The following is a 25,182-nucleotide window of genomic DNA, read 5'->3' on the forward strand; positions in this document are numbered from 1 at the left end:
CAACTGTTTTTACCTTTAACTCTCTACTTCGTCCTTCTTTACCTCTACCTATTAACTCACTCACTGTCCAGGAGATCGCTAATCACTTCAAAAATAAAATTGATACAATTTGTGACAAGATCTCCACTGTACAGATATCTCCTTCACCCTACAGCCCTTGTCCACCTGCACAATCGATACTTCCCTTGTTTAACCCAGCTACTATAGAGGAAACTTTTTTCTAAAGCCCACCTAACCACCTATCCCCTGGACCCTGTTCCCTCGCAAATACTATGGTCACCCTCTGGCTCTATCCTTCACTCTTTAACTCTTATCTTCAATCTCTCCCTGTCTACTGGCATATTCCCCAACTCTCTAAGACATGCGCTAGTCACCCCCATACTTAAAAAGGCCTCACTGGACCCCACAAATCTTAGCAACCTAAGACCCATCTCCTTACTCCCTTTTGCCTCTAAACTCCTTGAATGTCTAGTCTACAACTGGCTGATCTGCCACCTTATTGAGAATAACCTTCTTGATCCCCTTCAGTCTGGATTTTGCCCACAACACTCCACAGAAAGTGCTCTGCTAAAACTCAAAAACGACTTGCTAACCACTAAAACCAGTGGTCACTCTTCCGTACTCTTACTCTTGGACCTCTCTGCTGCCTCTCTCCATTGGTTAGAAGCTTACCTATCTCACCGCACCTTCAGTGTCACTTTGAACTCTACTTCCTCCTCCTCTCCTACTCCTCTTACTGTCGGGGTCCCCCAAGGTTCTGTCCTTGGACCTCTCCTATTCTCGATCTACACTTTTTCCTTGCGTCAGCTGATAGCTTCCCATGGTTTCCAATACCATTTCTATGCTGATGACACACAAATCTATCTCTCTACTCCTCAGCTCACCCCATCAGTTTCCTCACGTATCACCGATTTACTAACATACAGTGGGGCAAAAAAGTATTTAGTCAGCCACCAATTGTGCAAGTTCTCCCACTTAAAAAGATGAGAGAGGCCTGTAATTGGCATCATAGGTAGACCTCAACTATGAGAGACAAAATGAGAAAAAAAATCCAGACAATCACATTGGCTAATTTGGAAAGAATTTATTTGCAAATTATGGTGGAAAATAAGTATTTGGTCAATATCAAAAGTTCATCTCAATACTTTGTTATATATCCTTTGTTGGCAATGACAGAGGTCAAACGTTTCCCGTAAGTCTTCACAAGGTTGGCACACACTGTTGCTGGTATGTTGGCCCATTCCTCCATGCAGATCTCCTCTAGAGCAGTGATGTTTTGGGCTGTCGCTGGGCAACACAGACTTTCAACTCCCTCCAAAGGTTTTCTATGGGGTTGAGATCTGGAGACTGGCTAGGCCACTCCAGGACCTTGAAATGCTTCTTACGAAGCCACTCCTTGCCCGGGCGGTGTGTTTGGGATCATTGTCATGTTGGAAGACCCAGCCACGTTTCATCTTCAATGCCCTTGCTGATGGAAGGAGGTTTGCACTCAATCTCACGATACATGGCCCCATTCATTCTGTCCTGTACATGGATCAGTCATCTTGATCCCTTTGCGAAGAAACAGCCCCAAAGCATGATGTTGCCACCCCCATGCTTCACAGTAGGTATGGTGTTCTTTGGATGCAACTCAGCATTCTCTCTCCTCCAAACATGACGAGTTGTGTTTCTACCAAACAGTTCTATTTTGGTTTCATCTGACCATATGACATTCTCCCAATCCTCTTTTGGATCATCCAAATGCTCTCTAGCAAACTTCAGACGGGCCTGGACATGTACTGGCTTAAGCAGGGGGACACGTCTGGCACTGCAGGATCTGAGTCCCTGGCGGCATAGTGTGTTACTGATGGTAGCCTTTGTTACGTTGGGCCCAGCTCTCTGCAGATCATTCACTAGGTCCCCCCGTGTGGTCCTTGGATTTTTGTTCACCGTTCTTGTGATCATTTTGAGATCTTGCGTGGAGTCCCAGATCGAGGGAGATTATCAGTGGTCTTGTATGTCTTCCATTTTCTAATTATTTCTCCCACAGTTGATTTGTTCACACCAAGCTGCTTGCCTATTGCAGATTCAGTCTTCCCAGCCTGGTGCAGGTCTACAATTTTGTTTCTGGTGTCCTTCGACAGCTCTGTGATCTTCACCATAGTGGAGTTTGGAGTGTGACTGTTTGAGGTTGTGGACAGGTGTCTTTTATACTGATAACAAGTTCAAACAGGTGCCATTGATACAGGTAATGAGTGCTGGACAGAGGAGCCTCTTAAAGAAGAAGGTACAGGTCTGTGAGAGCCAGAAATCTTGCTTGTTTGTAGGTGACCAAATACTTATTTTCCACCATAATTTGCAAATAAATTCTTTCCAAATCAGCCAATGTGATTGTCTGGATTTTTTTTCTCATTTTGTCTCTCATAGTTGAGGTCTACCTATGATGCCAATTACAGGCCTCTCTCATCTTTTTAAGTGGGAGAACTTGCACAATTGGTGGCTGACTAAATACTTTTTTGCCCCACTGTATCAGACTGGATGTCACACCACTTCCTAAAACTCAATATATCCAAAACTGAGCTCATAACATTTCCTCCCCCACGTGCCTCTTCCCCTGATTTATGGGTCAGGATCAATAGCACCATTATCAACACATCCCCGCATGCCAGGGTGCTAGGGTGCTAGGCATAACCCTGGATTCTAAACTATCCTTTCAGGCCCACATCCAATTCCTGTCCAAATAATGCCGCCTCAATCTCCACAACATTTCCAGAATATGCTCCTTTTTAAACAATATCACAAAGCTCCTAATTCACTCCCAGGTAATCTGTCGCCTCGACTTGACTACTGCAACTTCCTCCTCATTGGCTTACCTTTACATAGGCTATCCCCTCTCCAGTCCATCATGAATACTGCTGCCAGGCTCATCCACCTTACCAACCGCTCAGTGTCTGCTACCCCTCTCTGCCAATCCCTCCACTAGCTTCCACTCGCACAAAGTTCCAAATAACTTACAAAGCCATCCACAACTCTGCCCCCAGCTACATCACCACCCTGGTCTCAAAATATCAACCAAACCGCTCTCTTCGATCCTCCCAAGACCTTCTGCTCTCAAGTTCCCATGTCACCTCCTCCCATGCTCATCTACAAGACTTCTCCCAAGCTGCTCCCGTCTTATGGAATACCCTACCGCAATCTGTCCAACTATCCCCTAATCTATCCACCTTTTAGAAGATCCCTGAAAACCTTCTCTTTAAAGAAGCCTATCCTGCTTTTAATTAGTAAACTGTCTTTTGTTTCTTCCATCAGCTCATATCACTCAACCCTTCCTCCTAGATTGTAAGCTCTAACGAGCAGGGCCCTCTGTTTCCTCTTGTACCAAATTGTATTGTAACTGTAATGTCTACCTTCATTTTTTTTTAAAGAGCTGTGCAATCTGTTGGCGCTATATAAATCCTGTATAATAGCAGAGATATATTTACTTTTTATAATCATAAATTAGCAGATATTTAGTATGGTAAATCACTGTGGTATCAAAAACAGTCTTCCAAGATTCTTACATGGGTAGCTGCTGGGAACTCCGTTCCTATTGATATAGACATGCCCCTGGAATTACATCTCCCAAGAGCCCTTTCCCTACATAAAGTGTGTGGACAGGCTTTTGTTATGCATGGAAAGAAATAAATGTATGCATGTGGAGTGGACAAAGAGGGGTGGGGGATGAGTTCTGTATTCCAGCAGGCATGGCTAAAAATGCAGGTTGCAATTTTAATGCAATGTGAGTTCAGCTCAAACAGGAATTTAGGAGCACATTGGATTTCTGGCAAATCAATGGGTATTTCTCTGTGCTTGCAGCATTTCTAATCGGATAACAGACAAATAAATGTTCATGTATTGCAGTTATGTACTGAATATGTAGATGGTGCTTCCCCATGCTCCAGCAGCGGTCTATTCCTTAGCATCTTCTTGCCCAGTACAGGACAAAGGTACGTGCATTGATCTTGATGTCCTCAAAATACAGTATCTTAGATGGCTGGAGCATAGGGAATAATAAACTGCAGGGGACTTGTCTAACAGCACAGAGGGATTCTGGAGGAGCTGAGGATCAGGTAAGTAGAAATGCTTTACCAAGTCCCGAACACCTAAACAAGCAGTTAACTCTTGCACTGTGACATGCTTTAAGCATTTATAGCTCCATAAAGGGTTAATTTGAGGACAGTCGAAGTATACTTTCTTAGGTCTATGCTGTGTGTTTTCTCGTTCCTCTGTTTTCCGCATCAGAAGTCACATTAGAGTCCTTTCACACATGCGATATCAGTTCCATCAAAATACTACACAAAAAAGCACACATTAAAACGGAATTATTTTTACATCCGTTTATATCAGTTTTAACATCCATCTTCAGTTCACTTCAATTTACAGCAGTATTCATCTGTTCTTCATACACACTGTTCTTTTTTTTTTTTTGTTTGTTTTTTATGTTGACGTTGAAAAAATACTCATAGGTGGGCAAAAATATAAACAAAAAACATGTTTGTTGTCTAAAAACGGATGTGATTGGATGACATCCATTCACAAAAAAAAGAAAATGAACGCAAACCTTTTTCCATCTTTTTTTGTTTTTTCTTGTGGACATAAACAGACTAGGACATAAACGGACTTTACATCCACCCACCTATAAACATACGTTGTGATTCAGTCTGGATCCATCTGGCAACTTGCAGACAGATCCAGACTGAACACTCGAGGGAAAGGGCCCTTACTTTCAAGGCAGATTTGAATTTGATTTTCAGCTGAAGTTTTAGTACTGGCAATTTTCATACATCAGGCTTTCTGTGTGTGGAGGTCAACAAGGAAGGGGAACAAAATACAGTTGTGTCTGAATTCAAAAACTGAAATACTCAGCTGGAATGCTATGCTCTTTGTATGTTTCTTGCTTGAGGCGATTGTAGCCGTATTAAAACTTTGTCAAGTAGTACTGCTTGGACCTTGAAGAGGACATACTCTGAAACCTTGTCCTGAAAATTGTATGTTAGTGCAGATAAGAAATGTATCACAGACAGTAATTGTTTCTGTATGTTTCTTGGTATTTACTTTCCTATTGTACCTACCAGTGTTAGATTTTGCCTCTCATAAGGTGTACATACATATAAAGCCTCATGCACACAGGGCATTTGATTTTCTCTTCTGAGTGCCTTTTTTTCTCCTGGCAGGAAAATGCAGCATAAAAGAAGTGCAAAAAGTCACATATTGCACACACGTTTAGGCACGTCAAGCGCTTGAGCATTAATGAATTTAATTGGCCAGAATATTTAATTTATTCTAGCCAATGGAACAGATTAACTATCAAATACCAGATGTGTCTAGCATTTAGAAATGTTTAGAGCATTTCTTTTCTGCTTAAAAACTCCTTTCCTGAATGCGCTGGTGATAGGTTTTTGTTTTGTTTATTGTTCTTTTTCAGCCCACAAACACTCCTCTTCTAATACACCTGTAAATGTCTATGTGTGCATGGACACTGGCTGTAAACAAAAAAAAAAAACACCAAAAATCACCTCTCCATTGAAATCAATGGAAACACATCAAAAACGCAATGCAGGTGTATTTTCGGTGTGGATTTTTAGTCACACGTCCTGTATGCACCACAAATGCAGTAAAATGTGGCAAAAGCCAAAAGCGCATCTGCATTTTTGCAGAAAGTGCTGCTGCTACTGATTAGAGAATTTAAAGCTGAAGTTCTCTTTTTTTTCTTTAGTGGCGTCACTTAACTGTAATGAATAATGTTCCACGTTGTGCAGGCAACTGAATCCTGGAAAAATCTTCACTGCAGAGGCGCCCTGTCCTCTTCCTATGGCTAAACGTTGGCACACAGAGGACAGTTTCAGGCTCTGAACAGAGCTTTGTGAAAAGAAGATCCTGATGAAACCACCCCTCTTCCTCAATTGAGAAAAGTGACTCCTCAATCTCTCCCATTCAGAGATCATGTTACAGGCAGTGAAAGCAATCAAAGAACATTTTTCAGGGAGAAAAAGGGGGTGGGTCTCCATCAGGATCTTTTTTCCACAGGGCTAAGTTTGCAGACCAAAGCAATTAACCCCTCGTGTGCCAGGGGTTTAGCAACAGGAAGAGGATGGGGTACCCCTGCAGTAAAGATTCCTACAGAATCCAGCTGCCTGCAGGAGGAGGGACATCCTTTCTTACAGGTAAGTGATTTCATTAAAGCTATAGAGCAAAAAGCAAAAGATACACTGCAGCCTTCAGGATAAATGCATTGGGTTTGCGTTGTGAAGTTGCCATTTCGGGCTCTCTCATTTATGTAATCAATGGGAACACTTTTTTTTTAAGAAAGCACTTATGTGTCTTTTTTTTTTTTTTTCTTTTATAAAAAGAAATATGAACTATTTTTGTCGTCTAGCATGAAATAACTCACAAAAGTGTTGTTGTGTTTTAGGGATTGTTGCCATGGATTCAAACTAAGAGGCATGTCTGGCAGAGATGTCTTATGCTTTAACTTTTTTGTCTAATAACTGTATTCTATAAAGTGAAACATTGTATGTGTTTATACCACCCAGTAGAAAGTTAGTGTACTCATTGTAGTGGAAGTGTTTCTTTTGTTTTAGTAGAATTTAAAAAAAAAAGCAGAATGCTTTGTAATGCATTGCTATTTTTGTAAGCATATTTTATGTTCCAAATTATTTTTGTGCTGGATTCTAAAATATTAATTTGTCTAGAACTCTCAGTATGATGGCAGTGTCTGAGTAACATTTACAGGTCTTGTGATGTCTTATCTTCTAAGCTGGCATGAGTTTTATTATAGGACTAGACTAAAACCTTTTGACTAGTGGTTGAGCAGGATAAAACCAAACAAAGCTTAAGGGAGATGACAGAACTGTACCAACTGAGTTTGTTACCGTCGGCTTAGGAGTAATACTAAAGCCCATTAAAGCTGCAATTGATGTCATTAAAATGAACCTAGCCTTAACCATTCTAGTTACAACAGTGCTGGTTTGTAAAGTACCTGTTCTAGTCTACAAAGATATCCCTCTGTCTCTATAGAACCGCTTGGATCCTAGACTCAGGCTGCACATAGGGCATCAACTTCTGGCCACGTTTAAAGGTTGATCAACTTTCAACTACCAGAACCCTAATAGACAAGTAGGGGCTCTGGCATTTAACAGTAGAAGTTCTTAATACCTGGAGGGTTGGTCCTTCTCTGGGCAAAATATACTGTAATTTCAGTTCTGGATAGACAGCAGGCCCTCTGCCGTCACAATTATGTGACAAACAGGCTAGAGATTGTTTTTTGTTTTTTTTCACGACTAGACTCCACAAGAGGATGCAGCTACTTACTGATCTTGCTCTACTCTTCTTTGAGAAGAAAATAAACTCAAACACACATTTAGTATTTTATATCTACTTTATCTAATATTGTCTGGTTCAAAAAATTATTTAAAACATTTTTAATATAGGGTAAATATGAAATTTTGCATATGAACATTTTGTGCCTTTTTCATCCAATTGGTATGGATCTAGATCTACTATTCATGTTTAACTGCAATCCATTCCCCCTACTTGCCTGCTCTGTTAAGACAGGGTTCATTTTCAGAGATCTAGAGAGTCTGAAAATAAACAGTTTCTGTTGTGCACTCTCATTAGAAAACCCATAATGCTCTTTAGAAGATCAATATTAATGGTTTACCTCCTCTTGCCTCCTCCAGGTGACACATTACCTGGAACGCCTGGAGGCGGAAAAGACTTACAGGTATCTTGAGGACTATCATGATGGGATGGAGAGCCCTTCCCACTGGATCTTGATCACACAAACATGGAGCTGTCTGTGACACCTTGGTCACTGTGGTGGAAGCGCACAGTGAGTTTGCGCTCAGCACAGAAACCCTGGATGCCTATGTGCGGTGTGCTGGCATTAAAGCCCACACTCCCTGCTGCCACACATATGCATTATGTAGTCAACAAGGGGTTAAAAGTGGAGATCCCAGGTTATTACAAATGCTCATTCTCTTAAGCAAAGCTGCAGTCAAAAAAAACTTAAGGTTTGCACCTTGTTTGTGATACCAAGATGGGGATTTGCAGGATATAACAGCTCTTTTCCACATGACCGCTTTCTGGAGAGGGTGAGGACCTCATTTCATCATTTCACGTTAGGTCCACTTTAATATTAACCCTTTATTGAATAAGGCTGCACATCTGTACACTAACAGGCATGGGTTATTCACACTTTATACGGCTGGCAGACCGAATCAAGCTGAAATATCTGATGTCTGTGGAAGAAACCCGAATTAAACATAATTGGAATGTGCCTTTTGTGAGTTTATTTTTCCTTTCACCAAGAGGGACAGTAATTGCCTATCTGGCATGATGTTTGGAATTTGCAGTAACAAACAAAATAAAACATATTTATTGTATTGAATTTTCCAATTACCTCTAAATCATCACAAAACGATTTGTACTGCTGATATTTCAAAGCTGGCCCAGAATCAAAACTATAGTGCAAAGAAACATACTTTTCTCATGTCTTCTGGACAAGCACCATGAAATATCAAAGTGTTTCACATGAGTAAATAATCCACCCTATTTTCTCAGTGAATTGCAGTTTGGCACCCAGTTGCATGACTAAATAATACTTTGCAGCATAGTGAGGAGCATACTCCAGGGTGCAGAATTGGATGCTCTACAACTATGAAGAGGATTTTCCTGCTCAGGAGTGCCTGAAGCTCTTTGGCTTTAGTATGTTAGTCATTTTTGTTTTGTGGTTTAAGCTCCAACTAAGAAAGCGCTTTGTGCTTGTGACAGCCACTGCAGGACCAGTTTGTGGAATTGACTTTTAACCACTTCCCATGTATATAAACGGCTGGACGGGGACAGTGCAGGAGCGGGTTGCCATTCATAAATGGTGCCTGCCATTTTGGACTGTGCGCGCTCCCTGGGCTCGCGCAGCACCATGATCCGGTGCCCGCTGTGTCTGGAGTACACAGCAGAACACCGATCGCTGTACGGGACCTCTGTGTGAGTTCCCGATCATGTGATAACTGATTGGCCAACCAGTGATCACATGAATAGTAGTAAGCAAGATGTCACTTCTGACATCATTGCTTACTACGTGTGAAATCTGTGTATGAACACAGAGATCACATGGTGCAAGGCTATTCACAACAGCCTTGTACTTTGTGATAAGCTGTGACCAATCACAGCTCACACAATATTTCTCAATGGCTGCAAGAATGCAGCCAGAGAGAAGAAGAAATTATTGCTTTTACAGCCTTTATGGGTGTAAAAGCAGTCAGTGTAAAAAAAAAAAAAAATCTTCATCACCCCCCACAAGTAGTACAGTGTCACTATGGTGACACTGTACTGCTAGGGTGACAGTATGTTTAAAAAAAAAACCCCATAAATAATAATATAAACAAAAATAAAAATGTAAAAAATTTTTTTTAAAAGTTAACTGAATACATTTTGGCCAAGGTTTATGAAGAAAGATTATTTATTTGCAAAATTTGATAAGAAAAACACTTTTTTTCAAAATTTTGGGACTTTTTCATTTATATAGCAAAAAAAAAATAAAAATCCTAGTTGTGAATAAATACCACCAAAATAAAGTTTTATATGTCTAAAAAAATGCTAAAAAATTCATTTGGGTACAGTGTTGCATGACCGTGCAACTGTCATTCAAAGTGTGACAGCGCTGAAAGCTGAAAATTGCCCTGGACAGGAAGGGAGTAAAAGTGTCCGGACATGAAGGGGTTAAACTGGCACCTGCCATATTTTACTCTTTTCTACTCTTGTATGTGTACAATAATTTTTTTGGTTTGCTGCGAAATAATCTAACAGACTTCTCATAGACATTTCTGCTGATTTTTTTTTTTTTGCTGTAAAAAAAACTAGTCACTAGGATACTCGAGTGCTTACACAGCTATTTTCTGATGTTTATGCATCAGGTGGCAATGCAATTTTGGGATGAAAAATGGACTGGACGTGCTTTTTTTTTTTTTTCTTTTTGTTGAATTCAGTGTATTGCTCTATACTCGGTATGAACAGCTGGAGTTTGACAACAAGGCTCCCGATGTCAATCAACAGAGCAGGGCTGGGCAGGGGGCGAGTCAGCAGAATTGATTATCAGAGTACAGGCACACACCCTGTAGCTCCAATCAGGATGTCAAGGATGCAAACTGACCACGCTAGTCCAAATTTGCTTCTGTACTTATCAGCTTTTAAAGAGGAAGAGAAAGGAACTGGCAGAATCACCAAGTACTCTCTAGTAACTGTCTTAGAATTTAAACACCAGGCAAGCTTTACAAGAAACTGTATTATTACATCAATTCATATGTTTAATGTCATGTCTAGGGTTAACCTACACTGCTGCCAGAAATATTATGACATGATAACGTCCTCTACTCCATGTCTGTGCTACACTCTGATCGGTTACATTGTTCTCAGCTCTCTCTGTGAACTGTGAAATGCCTCCTCCCTATGTTAAAAAGAAGAGAGGCTGTGCCTGTGTTTCCCGCAAATCGCATGGTTTTCTTTCCTTGTTGTCCCCACACCCGCAAAGAATAAAAATAAGAATGAATAGCAGCCCCACACATCTCTCCGGAAAAGCTGCGGGTGATTGAGGGTGCAGCAACAGCTGCGATTCCCACACCCGCATCCACCCAATCAAGTGTGAGCTTAGCCTTATGCAAGCCATAGATGGGTTGTTAATCGTCCGATTTTTCGTCCGAAAGAAAAATCGGCTGATTTTCGTACTGTTAGTGGATTAGTTTGTCGGCCGTTTTTCGTGTATTTTGCACTTTCAGATTATCAGTTATGTTGGGAAATTTTAGTCGGATGATTTTTTTATTCGTTGGTGGTAACGTTGGCCGAACGAACGACCGATTTTTTTGTTTATCGTTCGACAAAATTGGCCGATGTTCGACCCGTCTATGGCCTGCATTAGTGTGTTACTGGCAGGATTACCCAGTGAAGACAAAGTGTATAGAGCATGGGAAAAAAAAAACTAATGCAGCCAGAACATCTAAGGACTGGTATGCAATAAATAAAATGCTGGTTCTTGGGTTTCAGTGCACATGAACAGGATAAAAGATGTGCAAGTTGTTATAATTTCAGTAGTTATTTAATTTCATGATAACTGCCTAATCAAAATGTTCAGTGCACATATAAAAGAGTATAATAGTTTTTTGCATATAGATACTGTAATTAATTTTCTATTGCCTCACAGATGATATTAGTCAGGCGTCCACAATATTTTAATGAGTGACTTATATGCAAAAGAATAGGGCCATCATTTACAAAGCTCCTCTTTGTCCGGTATTAGCAGTGGTGTTTTTTTTTCAGTATTTAGAGGGATTATATCGTTTTTAATAATTATAATACAGAAAAACCTATAAAAGATGAGCTTGATATAAATAATTTTAAGTACAGGTATGGACTTGCTCTAAAATTAATTATTGATGGCCCCCATCTTGCTGCATATTCTTAAAATTTTGCTTGTTTAGTTTAGGGGGGTTAATAGAGATAAATACTTACTTTACACCTCTCTCCCATAGCAGCCAGCACTTCGGTGGTCTTTCTTCCAGCTCTGAATGTATGTGGTCCCGCAACATCAACGCCTTTAGTTCAGGGCTGCTAGTATTGCATTGCATAGGTTGATGTGAACAAGGGGGTAGTCATACTGTAAAATGGTTCTGCTTTCTGCTCTATGGGCGGTCATACATGGATCGAAATTCAGATGTATGCGCAGATTGGTTGTACAGAAGTCGATCTACTGATTTGACTTCTGTAAAACTAGCCTGTTGGGTTTTTCCCCAAAGATCAGTGCCACAAACTAGCCAGCAGCACTGATTATTATTATTATTATTATACAGGATTTATGTTGCGCCAACAGTTTGCTCAGCGCTTTACAATATAATGGGAGACAATACAGCAACAATACAGTTCAATACAAGAGGGTTAGGTGGGCCCTGCACCTTGGAGCTTACAATCTAAGAGGGAGGGGCTAGTGGTACAAAAGGTAGTAACTGTGGGGGATGGACTGGTAGGAGGAGTAGAAGATTCCATTATTAGTTGAAGGCAGGATAGGCTTCACTGAAAAGATAGGTTTTCAGAGATTGGCTAAAAGTGAGCAGAGTAGGCGATACTCTGATAAATTGGGGTAGAGCATTCCAGAGGATGGGGGAAGCTCTGGAGACTAGCATGGGAGGAGGAGAAAAGTGAGCTAGAGAGCAGGAGGTCGTGCGAGGAGCGGCGAGTATGGTTTGGATGATATTTGGAGACAAGATTGGTGATGGGTGGCAGATATGGAACGATTAGTAAGGTGGATGATTCTGGCAGCAGCATTCATGATAGACTGAAGAGGGGATAGCCTGCGATGAGGTAGGCCAATGGGGAGGGAGTAACAGTAGTCAAGGCGAGATATAACAAGGGAGTGCATAAGTTGCTTATTGGTTTCAGAGGTTAAGAACGGGCGTATCTTGGAGATGTTGCGGAGGTGGTCTACAAGATTTGGACAGTGATTGGATTTGGGGGTGAAAGGACAGATGGGAGTCTAGGATTACACCTAGTATCCTGGCATGAGGGGAGGAACTGATGTTTATATTATTTGTCTTGATAAAGAAGTCGGGGGAGGGGGCACGGGCTGGAGGGAATACTAAGAGCTCAGCTTTGGAAAGGTTGAGTTTGAGGAAGTGGAGTGACATCCATGCCGATATGTCACTTAGTAGGTTAGTAATGTGAGAGGAGACTGAAGGGGTGAGGTGAGGAGTAGAAAGATCGATATGTGTGAACAATGGTCAAATGATCATTGTATTCTGATGGCGGGGAGAACACAATAGCACAGTGGGAGTTATTCTCCCACCCATGTAAAGTGGATCCGCAGGTTGAACAAATAAAAAAAAATGACTTCTATCTTAGCTCAGCAGTTGTTAAGCAGTTTAACCTTATAGTAGTTATTTTGCCCAGCTTCTACTGACTAATCTACAAATATATACAGTGAGGAACAGAAGTATTTGAACACCCTGCGATTTTGCAAGTTCTCCCACATCAGAAATCATGGAGGGGTCTGAAATTCACATTGTAGGTGCATTCCCACTCTGAGAGACAGAATTTTAAAACAAAATTCAGGAAATCGCATTGTATTATTTTTAAAGATTTTATTTGTCTTGCACTGCTGAACATAAGTATTTGAACACCTGAGAAAATCAGTGTTAATATTTGGTACAGAAGTCTTTGTTTGCAATTACAGAGGTCAAACGTTTCCTGTAGTTCTTGACCAGGTTTGCACACACTGCAACAGGGATTTTGGCCCACTCCTCCACACAGATCTCCTCTAGATTTGTCAGGTTTCGGGGCTGTCGCTGAGCAACACGGAGTTTCAGCTCCCTCCAAAGATGTTCTATTGGATTTAGGTCTGGAGACTGGCTAGGCCACTCCAGAACCCTGATATGCTTCTTACGGAGCCACTCCTTGGTTATCCTGGCTGTGTGCTTCGGGTCGTTGTCATGTTGGAAGACCCAGCCACGACCCATCTTCAATGCTCTGACTGAGGGAAGGAGGTTGTTGCTCAAAATCTCACAATAAATGGCCCCATTCATCCTCTCCTTAATACAGTGCAGTCGTCCTGTCCCCTTCGCAGAATAACCCCCCCCCCCAAAGCATGATGTTACCACCCCCGTGCTTCACAGTAGGGATGGTGTTCTTGGGATGCAACTCATCCTTCTTTTTCCTCCAAACACGACGAGTGAAGTTTAGACCAAAAAGTTCTACTTTGGTCTCATTTGACCACATGACTTTCTCCCATGCCTCCTCTGGATCATCCAGATGGTCATTGGCAAACTTCAGACGGGCCTGGACATGTGATGACTTGAGCAGGGGAACCTTCAATGCAATGCATGATTTGAAACCATGACGGCGTAGTGTTCTACCGACAGTGACCTTTGAAACTGTGGTCCCAGCTCTCTTCATGTCATTGACCAGCTCCTCCCTTGTAGTTCTGGGCTGATTCCCCACCTTTTGTATCATCAGTGATACCCCACGAGGTGAGATCTTGCATAGAGCCCCTAACAATTGCTCCAACAGTTGATCTATTTTTACCAAGCTGCTTGGCAATTGCCCCGTAGCCCTTTCCAGTCTTGTGGCGGTCCACAATTTTGTCACTGGTGTCTTTTGACAGCTCTTTGGTCTTGCCCATGGTAGTAGTTGGGTCTGACTGACTGTTGAGTGGACAGGTGTCTTTAAAGAGCTCAGACAGGTGCTACTAAGTTAGATTAATGAGTGGAGTTGAGGTGGACTTTTTAAAAGCACAGTAACATGTCCTTGAGAGCCAGAATTCTTGCTTTTTCTTACGTGTTCAAATACTTATTTTCAGCAGTGCAAGACAAATAAATTCTTTAAAAATCATACAATGTGATTTCCTGAATTTTTTTTTTTAATTCTGTCTCTCAGAGTGGGACCTACATTGTGAATTTCAGACCTCTCCATGATTTCTAAGTGGGAGAACTTGCAAAATCGCAGGGTGTTCAAATACTTCTGTTCCTCACTGTATAACAAAAATAAGGAAGAATGTAAACCTGGTCATACACTTATTTTTTTTTTTTTGTTCAGCCTACAAGCTGAACAAAAAAAATCTTAAAATTCATCCATCCACGCTATACAGCGTGGATAGACAAATCTTCCACTTTGCCTATTGCCAGAATACCTGAACAGCGGATTCATGTGATTGGATGTAGCTGCTGTTTAGATGAACATTTTTCATCTACATTGGGCAGGAGGGGGCTGACAGGGCCATCTACATAGCAAATTTTTGCACAGTTTATGGCCAGCTTAACCATGTGAAAGTCACAGATATTAACTTTAAGATAAATACTGCAAAGGTCACTCAAAATATGGACTTATGGAAAATAAACTATGCTTTCCCTTCAGGTGGTCTATTATGTTATATATCTAAATATTTTTATTGCCCAACCTGAATGTGTTTTTTTTTTTTGCAGATGCAGTGTTTGCCTTCCAGCTGCGTAACCCTGTTCACAATGGACATGCATTACTGATGCAGGACACCCATAAGCAGTTACTTGAAAGAGGTTACAGGCGCCCTGTTCTCTTACTTCACCCACTGGGAGGCTGGACTAAGGATGATGATGTTCCCTTGATGTGGCGAATGAAGCAACATGCTGCTGTGCTTGAGGAACGTGTGCTGGATCCAGAGACCACAATAGTTGCCATCTTTCCATCTCCTATGATGTATGCTGGTCCAACAGAGGTAATGTCTTTATAGTAAAGCTTCATGATGAATTCCTTATTGACCGCTTCAGAACCAGGCATTTTTACCCCCTTCCTGCCCAGGCCAATTTTTAGATTTCAGCACAGTTGCACTTCGACAATTATGTCAATCAACAGTGTACACATATGAAAGTTTTATAATTTTTTTTTTTTTTTTACATAAATAGAGCTTTCTTTCATTGGTATTTACAGACCACTGTTATTAAAATTGTTTGCTAAATAAACGAAAAAAGACCAAACATTATGGAAAAAAAAGCGTTTTTGAAAAAAAATATTTTTTCCCATACTGTCGCCAGTGCAGCACAGCATCATCCTATAACTGGTGTGGCAGTGATCAGGGACACCAACTGATGTCCGTATGTGTAAAAACTTCTTTTTTTTTTCCATTTTTAAAAAAGTTTTCTTTTTTATTACATTTTCTTCTTATTTTTCTGAATGAAAACTATTCATTCAGTGTTTACCATTGTGATTAGCTGTGATTGGCCACAGCTAATCACGTTACAAATGGGCTCTGATTGGCCCTGTCTATACCGTGTGATCACTGTGACCAGTCACAGAGCTCATTACAATAGTACACAATGAAAGGCATGAATCAAAGCCTTTCATTATGTACAGTTGTCATGTGATCCACTGTGTTTGGCCACAGCGATGGCATGGTACTGGCAGTGGGCCGGTACAGTGATCTGTCATGAGCTGTGTCCAGTGTACACAGCGGGTGACAGTTCATGCCTAAGTGCAGCCCGATCCTGGAAGGACATCATGTGACGTTCTCCCATAATAGAGCTCCTGCCCAGCCATCATATTACAATAGGCTAGCAGGAAGAGGTTAATACATAGTAGTGGCACACCAGAGGGGTCCTGATTGATCGATTGACAGTTTAGCTTACAGGGCAAAAGCTATCTATCTGTCAATTATCCAGTGTCCAATGTTGAATTATTGTTGGTTACTGCACTGTGCACCTTTGTTTTTTAAAATTCACTGTTTTTTAGATAATTACTGCAAAAAAACAGTTAGTTCCAACGGGTTCACATACTTTTTCTTGCCACTCTATTTCATAAGTTTACAGTACAGGACACAGGCAAAGTATTCACAAACCCTGGGTTATAGGCTCATACTGTCAGGTGGTTTGATCATCTCATTCACTGTCTTTTAATATGTAGTATAATGAACCGTTCCTATCTCTTTATTTTCCTATATGCTTTTCCCTTGTTCCAGTTGGTGTCCATCTAGGCTGAGATTATCTCATCAGTCTGATTCAAGCAGGAGGAGGTATTTCCACAGTCTCCCCTTCTCTCTGCTCGGCTGCAATATTCTTGTTACTTTGTAATGCGTGACGCGATGATAGGTTTTTAAAGGCACCAGGAGTTTTGCTATCCATTGGCTAACATAGTCCAGGAAGTAGATGCTGACTCTTGATGGTTGCATAAAGGTGCCCAGGCTCCCATAAGACAAGAAAGGTGCCCAGGCTCACACAAGACCCACTGACTATCATAGACATGCCCCCTGGATAAGAGGGTGGTTTACTCACTGCTCTGGTGTCCTATCTTGTGCAAAATACATGTTATTTCTAGTCTGCATATGTTTAAACATGTGCATCAGGGCATTATTCATTTCTGACTTGCCATGCCAAAGTTGCCAAAGTTAAAAAAGCTATAGATAGTAAGAAAAGAGCTTTTATTAAATCTAAAAAATTAAGGAACACTATCATCGTTTAAACATTACAAAGAGTATGACAGAATATGCAAATAGGAAATAAAAAAATGAAAATGTATGACAGATTGCAGAAGATAGCAGGATCAACCCCAAAAATTTTTCATATATATTATTAGTAAAAAGGTCTGAGCACGTATACAAAATAATCTAGAGTGGGTGACTGGGGACAAAGAGAAGGCAAATATATTAAATAGATTCTTCAGCTCTGTGTATACAAAGGAGCATGGGGGAGCTCTTGGCCATAATGGGCATGGTATTGACACAGCTCCAGATGATCCACATTGGCTCACAAATAATATGATCCACAAATATTTAGACAGAATAAAGGTGAATAAAGCACCTGGACCGGATGGCATACACCCACGGGTCCTTAAAGAATTGCGCTCTGTCATTTGAAAGTCATTGTTTCTAATTTTTAGGGACTCTTTAATGACTGGCATAGTACCACTGGATTGGCGTAAGGCCAATGTGGTGCCAAAATTTAAAGAGGGGCCAAAATCTTTACCAAGTAATTATAGAATTATAGACCTCTTAGTTTAACTTCTATAGTTGGGAAGATACTGGAGAGTTTAATACAAGACCGCATAGATGAGTTCTGGCTGGAATAAAATATTTTAAGCAACAGACAGCATGGATTCATGAAAGACAGAAGTTGTCAAACAAATCTGATTTCTTTTTATGAGGAGGTGAGCAAAACCTTGGACAGAGGGGTGGGGGTGGACGTGGTATACTTGGATTTTGCAAAAGCATTTGCCACAGTTCTCCACACACGGCTCATGTGTAAAGTAAAGTCTACAGGCTTGGAAAAATCTGTATGTAAATGGATAGAAAACTGGCTAAAAGATCGTATGCAGAGAGTAGTGGTTAATGATTCATACTCTGCATGGTCTAGGGTTGTCAGTGGTGTACCCCAAGATTCAGTGTTGGGACCCTTACTTTTTATTATGTTTATAAATGATATAGAGTCTGGGATTATAAATCCCATTTCAGTCTTTGCAGATGACACCAAGCTGTGCAATGAAATAACATCCTTACAGGATGTCTTCAACTTACAAGCCGACCTCAATGCACTGTTTAATTGGGCAACTATGTGGCAAATGAGGTTTAATGTTGATAAATGTAAGGTTATGAACTTGGGGGCTAAGAATATGCATGCATCATACATACTAGGGGGGTACAAGTAGGGGAATCAATGGTGAAGGATCTGGGAGTTCTGGTAGATCACAAGCTTAATAATGGCATGCAATGCCAAGCTGCAGTTTCTAAAGCGAGCAAAATCCTCTCTTGTATTAAAAGAGGTATAGACTCCAGAGAGAGAGATATCATATTACCCCTGTACAAATCATTAGTAAGACCTCATCTGGAATATGCAGTTCAGTTTTGGGCACCAATTCACAAAAAGAACATTGGGGAACTGGAGAAAGTACAGAGAAGGGCAACCAGACCGATAAGAGGCATGGAGGGGCTCAGCTATGAGGAAAGATTAGAGGAACTGAATTTATTATCTCTTGAGAAGAGGAGATTAAGGGGGATATGATCAACGTGTATAAATACATCAGTGGGTCATATAGTGAACTCAGTGTAGAGTTATTCACCCTGGGGTCATCACAGAGGACAAGGGGACACTCTTTACGTCTGGAGGAAAAGAAATGTAATCTCCAAACACGGAAAGGTTTCTTCACAGTGAGAGCTGTGAAAATGTGGAATAGACTCCCTCAAGAGTTGTTTCTGGGCAGCTCAGTGGATTGCTTTAAAAAAGGCCTGGATTCTTTCCTAGATACACAGAATATAACTGGATACTAACATTTATAGGTAAAGTTTATCCAGGGAATATCTGATTGCCTCTCGGGGAATCAGGAAGGAATTTTTTTCTCTGCAGGAGCAAATTGGATCATGCTTTTGCTGGGCTTTTTGCCTTCCTCTGGATCAACAGTGGGTATAGGATTATAACTTTTTTTTTTTTTAATGGTTGAACTGGATGGACTTTTGTCTTTTTTTTCAGCCAGACTAACTATGTAACTATATGTAACTATGCCTCGTTCCACAATGGACGCCCAGATCACTTCTACAAACGACAACAGAGCAGACAGGCTAAACTTTTAAAAGGGAAAAAGAAGTCTAAAGTTGCACTTTCACCCACCAACATGTTTTATTACTTTGATTGTCATATTGTGTGGAACATATCTTTGGCAGTCAAGCGTAGCAGGTTGATGCAATCACACAATGTAACAACATGTTGCAATTTTCCCAATAATACCATGCACAGATCTCAGGATTCAAAGGGGTGTCACTGAATCCCAGGACTCAGAAGAGTTTAGCTGAAGCGCTTCTGTTAGTCCTGGAGGGCCATATTTACCCACATGGGGATGCCCAGGTTTTCCATGCATCCCCGTGCAGGCAGTCTCATTCATGTCAGTTGGGATGCAATGGCTGCACAGGCATAGCCACTGCTCTCAATCAGACATCTGTGTAGGTTTGGGTGCATGACCCTGAACATAGATAGCATGAGCTCAGGAACATGCACCCCAGCCTATATGAATGTCAAATTCTCAGAAACGGCTGTGTTTGTGCACTGCCTGCACAAGGATGCATGAAACATCTGTGCATCCCTGTGTTGGTAAATTCAACCTTGCAGGGGAATATGCTGTGTATGCCCTGTCTGAACAAGGCCTTACTATTAGGGATGCACTGATACCGGTATTGGTAGCGGTATCGGTACCGAGTACTTTCATGAATACTCGTATTCATAAAAATGATACCCAAAACCAACACTTTGTGGGGCGATTTGTGTCCATACAAAATGACTGGGAGCAAATTGCACTGCAAAGAATAGCATGCGATTTTAGCAGAAATACGGTGTAATTCCTGTCTGAATCACATGTGGTTTCCTGTACCATTCCTGTGTGAACCCAAGCTGAAATCACTATGACAAGCCTGGATTCACACAGGAGCGGTGGGGAAAGCACATGTGATTTGGTCAGGAATTGCACCGCATTCCTGTTCAAATTGCATATCTTTCTTTGCAGTGCGATTTGCGCTCATTCATTTTGTATGGATGCAAATCATGCTGCAAAGTATCAGTACTCGGTATCGGTGAGCACTTGACTGAATGTATCGGTACTCGTACTCACTAATTTAAAAATAAAAGGGTATCGGTGCATCCCTACTGTACATACTATGCGTTTTTTTTTTTTTTTTTCAGTTTAATTTAAATTTTTTTTTACAATGTTATTGTTAAATATTTCATGCTTTTTTTGGGGGGGGGCTTTGGTGATATATCAGGGATCTGGTTTGACCCCTGGTCCCCTGGTGTCTCTTTTTTGAGACAGAGAAAGGGGCTGAAGACAGTCCCTTTCTCTGCAGCCTGAGCTGCACATTACATGAATGAACAAGGAGTCTGTATAGAGACTTTTTTTCATTCCTAAACTGACATGGTAAACACAGTTTACTATGCTCAGTTATGAATGAATATAGGATTGATCAGTAGTGATTACTAACTGTATCCACTGAAGGAAAGGGAGGCGGCTGGTAAAAACATGTTTACCACCGCCCTGCTCTACATGGCTAGGAGCCGGAGATAGAGCAGCAGCTGCAGGCAAAGCCCCAGTAAGCAGGCGGGAAAGGCAGAGCAGGGAATCTGGTAGCAGGGTATAGCTACAGGGGATTGGGTTTTCTGTTGGGGGGGGGGGGGGGAGGGGCGCAGATCTTTTTAAGTAGAAAAAAAAAAAAGCAGTGGCGAAAGGTGGAGAGGCTGAAGACAGGGAAGTGAAGGAAGCGGTGGCAGAGGTGATGGGGTGGTTACATTTGAGGTGTATAGCTCTGATCAGCGACTTGTTAGCTGCTAATCCCAGCTATCTGCTTGTTCAGCAGAGTCTGCTGAACAGTTTTGCTATAAGTTCATGGTCACTTCACTTCAGTGAGCTTATAGCAGAGGAGGAATGGAGGTCCATACGGCGTATTGACTTGCCCTTCTGGAAGCAGTGCTGTAGGTCCGTATGCCATATGGACCTGGCAGTGAAGGGTTAAAAGTAATCGCTGGCTGAAAAGAACAATACTGTAGCTGCAGGCATCATCCCGGTATGACCACTTCCTCCAAAAGGACATACATGCACGTCCTCTGGTTGAAGTGGTTAAAAGGACAATTGCAAATAATTCAGTGTATTATTGTGTTAGAATTATGTTGCTATTTTAAATCAGTTTTTTAAAATTGATAATAGTCCCTTTAGGTCGCCCATAGGTTCAGCAGGAACCAGCCAAATTTTGATCCACTTATAGGCAGACTGGGTTGTACTGAAGTCGATCTATCGGTTGACTTCAGTACAACCAGCATGTCAAGTTTTTTGGGGGGTTTTTTTCGTATGACCACTGCCACTGGCTATAGCCGGCAGCAGTGATCATTGTATTCTGACGGCAGGGAAACCTCTTGCTGCCCGCATACAATAGCTCCGTGGGAGGGATTTCCCCATCAACATCAGACAGTCAGTGGTTCAAAGAAAGAAAAATGTATAATGTATGGCCAGCCTAATTCTGTTTTCCTTTCAAAAAGTTAGCGTGACATCTAGTTACAAGCCCTTATTTGCCACCTTTTTATTGCTCAGGGCCAGCCAAGATACAGCAATCTTAGATCGTGGAGATGATATCACTATATAACAGTCTGATGTCTGGGGTGTAGCCAATACCTTGAGGGTATAAACCTAGTTCATATTTAACAGAGACCCGTGGGAATCTGAATGTCTTGTCTGTTTTAAAGCATTTATCTGAGTGCTCTAGAGTCAAGTGCAAAGTAAAAGGCAAACATTTCTCTTGAGTTTGAAGACAATCATATCCTTAACTTCCCTGCGTCATCTTTGGGGAAAAATAATGAAAAACAAAATCCCTCACTGCTTGCTGTTTTTCCAATGACTTCAGACAATGGCTCACCAGCATTGCCTCTTGTGCCAAATAATAACAATAATATAAAACCCATCCCTCCCTTTAATCATTTTCTTTGGGTCATAGAGAAGACATTATACCATTTTTCTATAAAACCAAATTATTTACAGACCAGCTTTTTGTTAACCTTGGCTGTACCAAACTATCTTGAATAGCTATCACACGTGGATTTTCTGCAGATTGTGAAGGCTGACTATTAAAGGTGTAGGCTTTATGACTTGTCTGTATTGGACACTTGTGCTGCGTTGATATATTAAGTGTCCACCGTTGCATAGCAGTGTTAACATCTCCTACATTTCAGCAGAGGAATAGTGATCTCTTACAATTTGGAAAATTGCCTTTTTGTATCTCTTGGCTTAGGTAATTTCCTACACAGTACTTTAAAGTGGAACTGCACTGCATTTGAGTACCACAATCCAAAAATGCTATAAAAGTAATTTGTACTATTCAAAACAAATTTCTCCAGCCATCCATGTCTCCATGCTTTATTTTTCTGAGAAATCATTTTGAAAAACAGCTTCTAGCATTTCTGGCAGTGGCCATCTTGAGTAAGGGCAGATGATTCATGTAGCAGTTACTTCCCGGAATCCATCTGTTCTCTGTCCTCCCTTCCTGAAGACACTTGGGATGTATGACATCATTTGCCTAGGCATGGAAACCAGGAAGTAAACGAAGGAATGAAAAAAAAAAGGTTAAAAATATAATATACTTTCCTATCTATTTACCAATGATAGAAGCATATGTATTAGAACTGGTCAATATTGATTGAGTGAAGTTCCATTTTAACAGCATGGCCTTTCTTTGATTACTGCAGATTTCAAAGTGCAATTAATAATAGACTGATAGTAATGAGATGTTATCCGTGCCTAGTATGAAAAGTGTGTACTTTCTTGTATGGTAGCAAAGAAAACTATTCTCTGGCCAGCTTATGCAAAAATTTAAATATGAAGCCATTATTATAGTTGTACAGGCTTACTTATAAATATCCTAACCTCTTCCAGCCAACATGGCGCATATATTTGGCCTTTTGGCAGGTGGGCTCTAATGCTGAGAGGCCACATATTTGCAGCCCAACATAAATAACTTTCTGTGATGAGCGAGAACCCCTTTATGTAGCCTTGTATACTTACTTTAGCTGCAGTGTCAGAGGTCAAAGGTCAACTAGTGTTATGCTGGTCACACATGGCTTGCATTCAGGCCTTGAATGGCCTTATTGGCATGATCAAGCTCAACATCCTTGGATCTGAAAATTGAAGAAGCCGGGCAGAAAACGCTCATCCAATACAGTAACTGTAATCAGATGCAGTCACTGTGCGTGTATTCAGACAGCCACAGGAGCAGAGGCTGTCAGAATACAGTAGCCAGCATGAGAGAAACTCCATCCATGTTGATTAGTGTTGATAGGGAGCATCCAAAGATTTCTCTCACACAGGGCATTTTTCATCCCATCTCCTTGCAGTCAGCTTTGAGTTGGAAATCTTCACTGTAGAAAAAATGTGCGAATATTCATTTTATTCATTCTTGTGACAAGCCAATTCCTGATCATTTTAGGGCCTCAGGCACACTGGAGGTTTTTACAGCTGCTGTTTTTGGCAACATGCATTTCTTTTTCTGCAGCCAGTAAACTCCCCAGTATGTTATCCTATGTGTTCATGCACACATAGGCTTTTATCAGCATTTTTTGTCAGGGGAGTTTTTTCAGGCTGGAAAAAACCTCAGAACTACGGTGTTAGCGCGTTTTTACAGCTGAAAATCTTGTCTTCTAACGCTGAAAACTGGCAAAATGCAGCTATCTGGTATTTATTAGCGTTTTTGAGCCTCAAGATTGGACACTGCCATTTTTCCTACATTTCCCAGTGTGCTTGCTGCTCTTGCTTTCATTGTCTGACCTGTGCTGTGTGCAAAAGAGGAACAATTCCCAATGTGCTTTGCTGTCTCATTGTCTTAGCTGACTGAACTGTGTGCAAACAGGAAATTCCTTTTATGGACTTTCCCCAATGTTCTTTCCTGCCTGATTGTCTCAGCTAGCAGTACTGTATGCAAACAGGAAATTCCTTTTATGAACATATGGATGATACACAATGGAATATCAATGGATGGGTCCAGAATCGTCATTGACGGTTGCTTCTCTCCTCCAGATGCATCTGTCTCCTCACCATCCTTAACAGAATCAGTAGCATAGCCTCATCAATTTTCTGCATTACAGGATCCATAATTGACGCAGAAAGAAAAAGGGCTTTGAAAATGGTGACTAAGCAACTACACAATGACTATTCAGATATGCATTGTGGGAAAGTGTGAGTTAAAAATAGCAGAGAGATGTTTTCTTGCTAAAAAACACTGATGCAGCAAAACGCTAAAAACTGCTAATGAAAAAAAGCTGCAAAACTCGTGGTTTTAACCCAGCAACGCTACTGCCGTTTTTATGACATCCAGTGTGCATGAGGGCTAAATACCCAATCATCTGAAGATTCTTTTCATGTTTAGATAATTGGAGTGGATACTTACAACTGTTTTTCAGTAAGGATTCTCAGCTTCTTTTGTAAGCTTCAGAGTGTTGGCCCTTAGGGTAAAGCCCTGGTAGAACCTAATAGTACCTGCTAATAAACAGTAGCACCAGATCTTCAGGTTGCTGCAGACTGACCTGAGCCAATAGTTCTCAGAGAAGAAAGCGGTTGGTTTGGTTTGAAAACTGTCCAGTCACTCTTGTTTCCCTCAAGATAAGCCAACATTAGGACTGTATATAGAATATCTGTGCCAGATTCTCCCACATTTATATTTTTGGACACAGAGCAGTAAGATTTTGTGTGAAGGAGATTCCATCATACATACATGTTCAATCACCCTATATATGGGTAGGTGCAGTAGATTCTATAGAATGCTTATACTAATGCCATAAAAAGACACATTTGATGTACTCCAGATTTGCTGATTTGCATCTGATTGAACTGTTTTTTCTGTTTTGTTAGCAGAAAGATGAATGCGTTTAACTTTGTCCTTTGTATGAAGTTGTGTAGATGCTTGGTAGGGGCATGTTGGGTAAAAGATCATATCCTTATATTTGATGTGGTCAGCTAAAAGTTGCTGCTGGTACACTCTGTTTCTACTAACCAGACATCCGTCCACTTTAGGCTGTGCAGGTTTTTAGCACGTCTTATTTTATTAGTTTAGCATTGTACAGAAGTACCAATTTTACAGACTATGCTAGTTCTCAGCCAAAAGACCATGAGTTTCTGAGGTTTACATCTATGGAACATACTGCACTATTT

At 41.0% G+C, this 25,182-nt stretch overlaps 1 protein-coding gene across 3 annotated transcripts in view; it reads left to right on the forward strand.

Annotated features, from left to right (window-relative positions):
- PAPSS1 (3'-phosphoadenosine 5'-phosphosulfate synthase 1) overlaps positions 1–25,182 on the forward strand; it is a 152,900-nt gene that overhangs the window by 115,235 nt on the left and 12,483 nt on the right. For all 3 annotated transcript variants that reach the window (XM_089680495.1, XM_089680497.1, XM_089680496.1), the window contains one exon: positions 14,979–15,247. In XM_089680495.1, coding sequence (XP_089536621.1) covers positions 14,979–15,247 — 269 coding nt within the window. The remainder of the gene's footprint in view (positions 1–14,978; positions 15,248–25,182) is intronic.

This window comes from Staurois parvus, unplaced genomic scaffold (assembly GCF_062004578.1).
Source record: "Staurois parvus isolate SC_StPar_1 unplaced genomic scaffold, SC_StPar_1.0 ptg000244l, whole genome shotgun sequence".
Lineage (NCBI taxonomy): Eukaryota > Metazoa > Chordata > Amphibia > Anura > Ranidae > Staurois > Staurois parvus.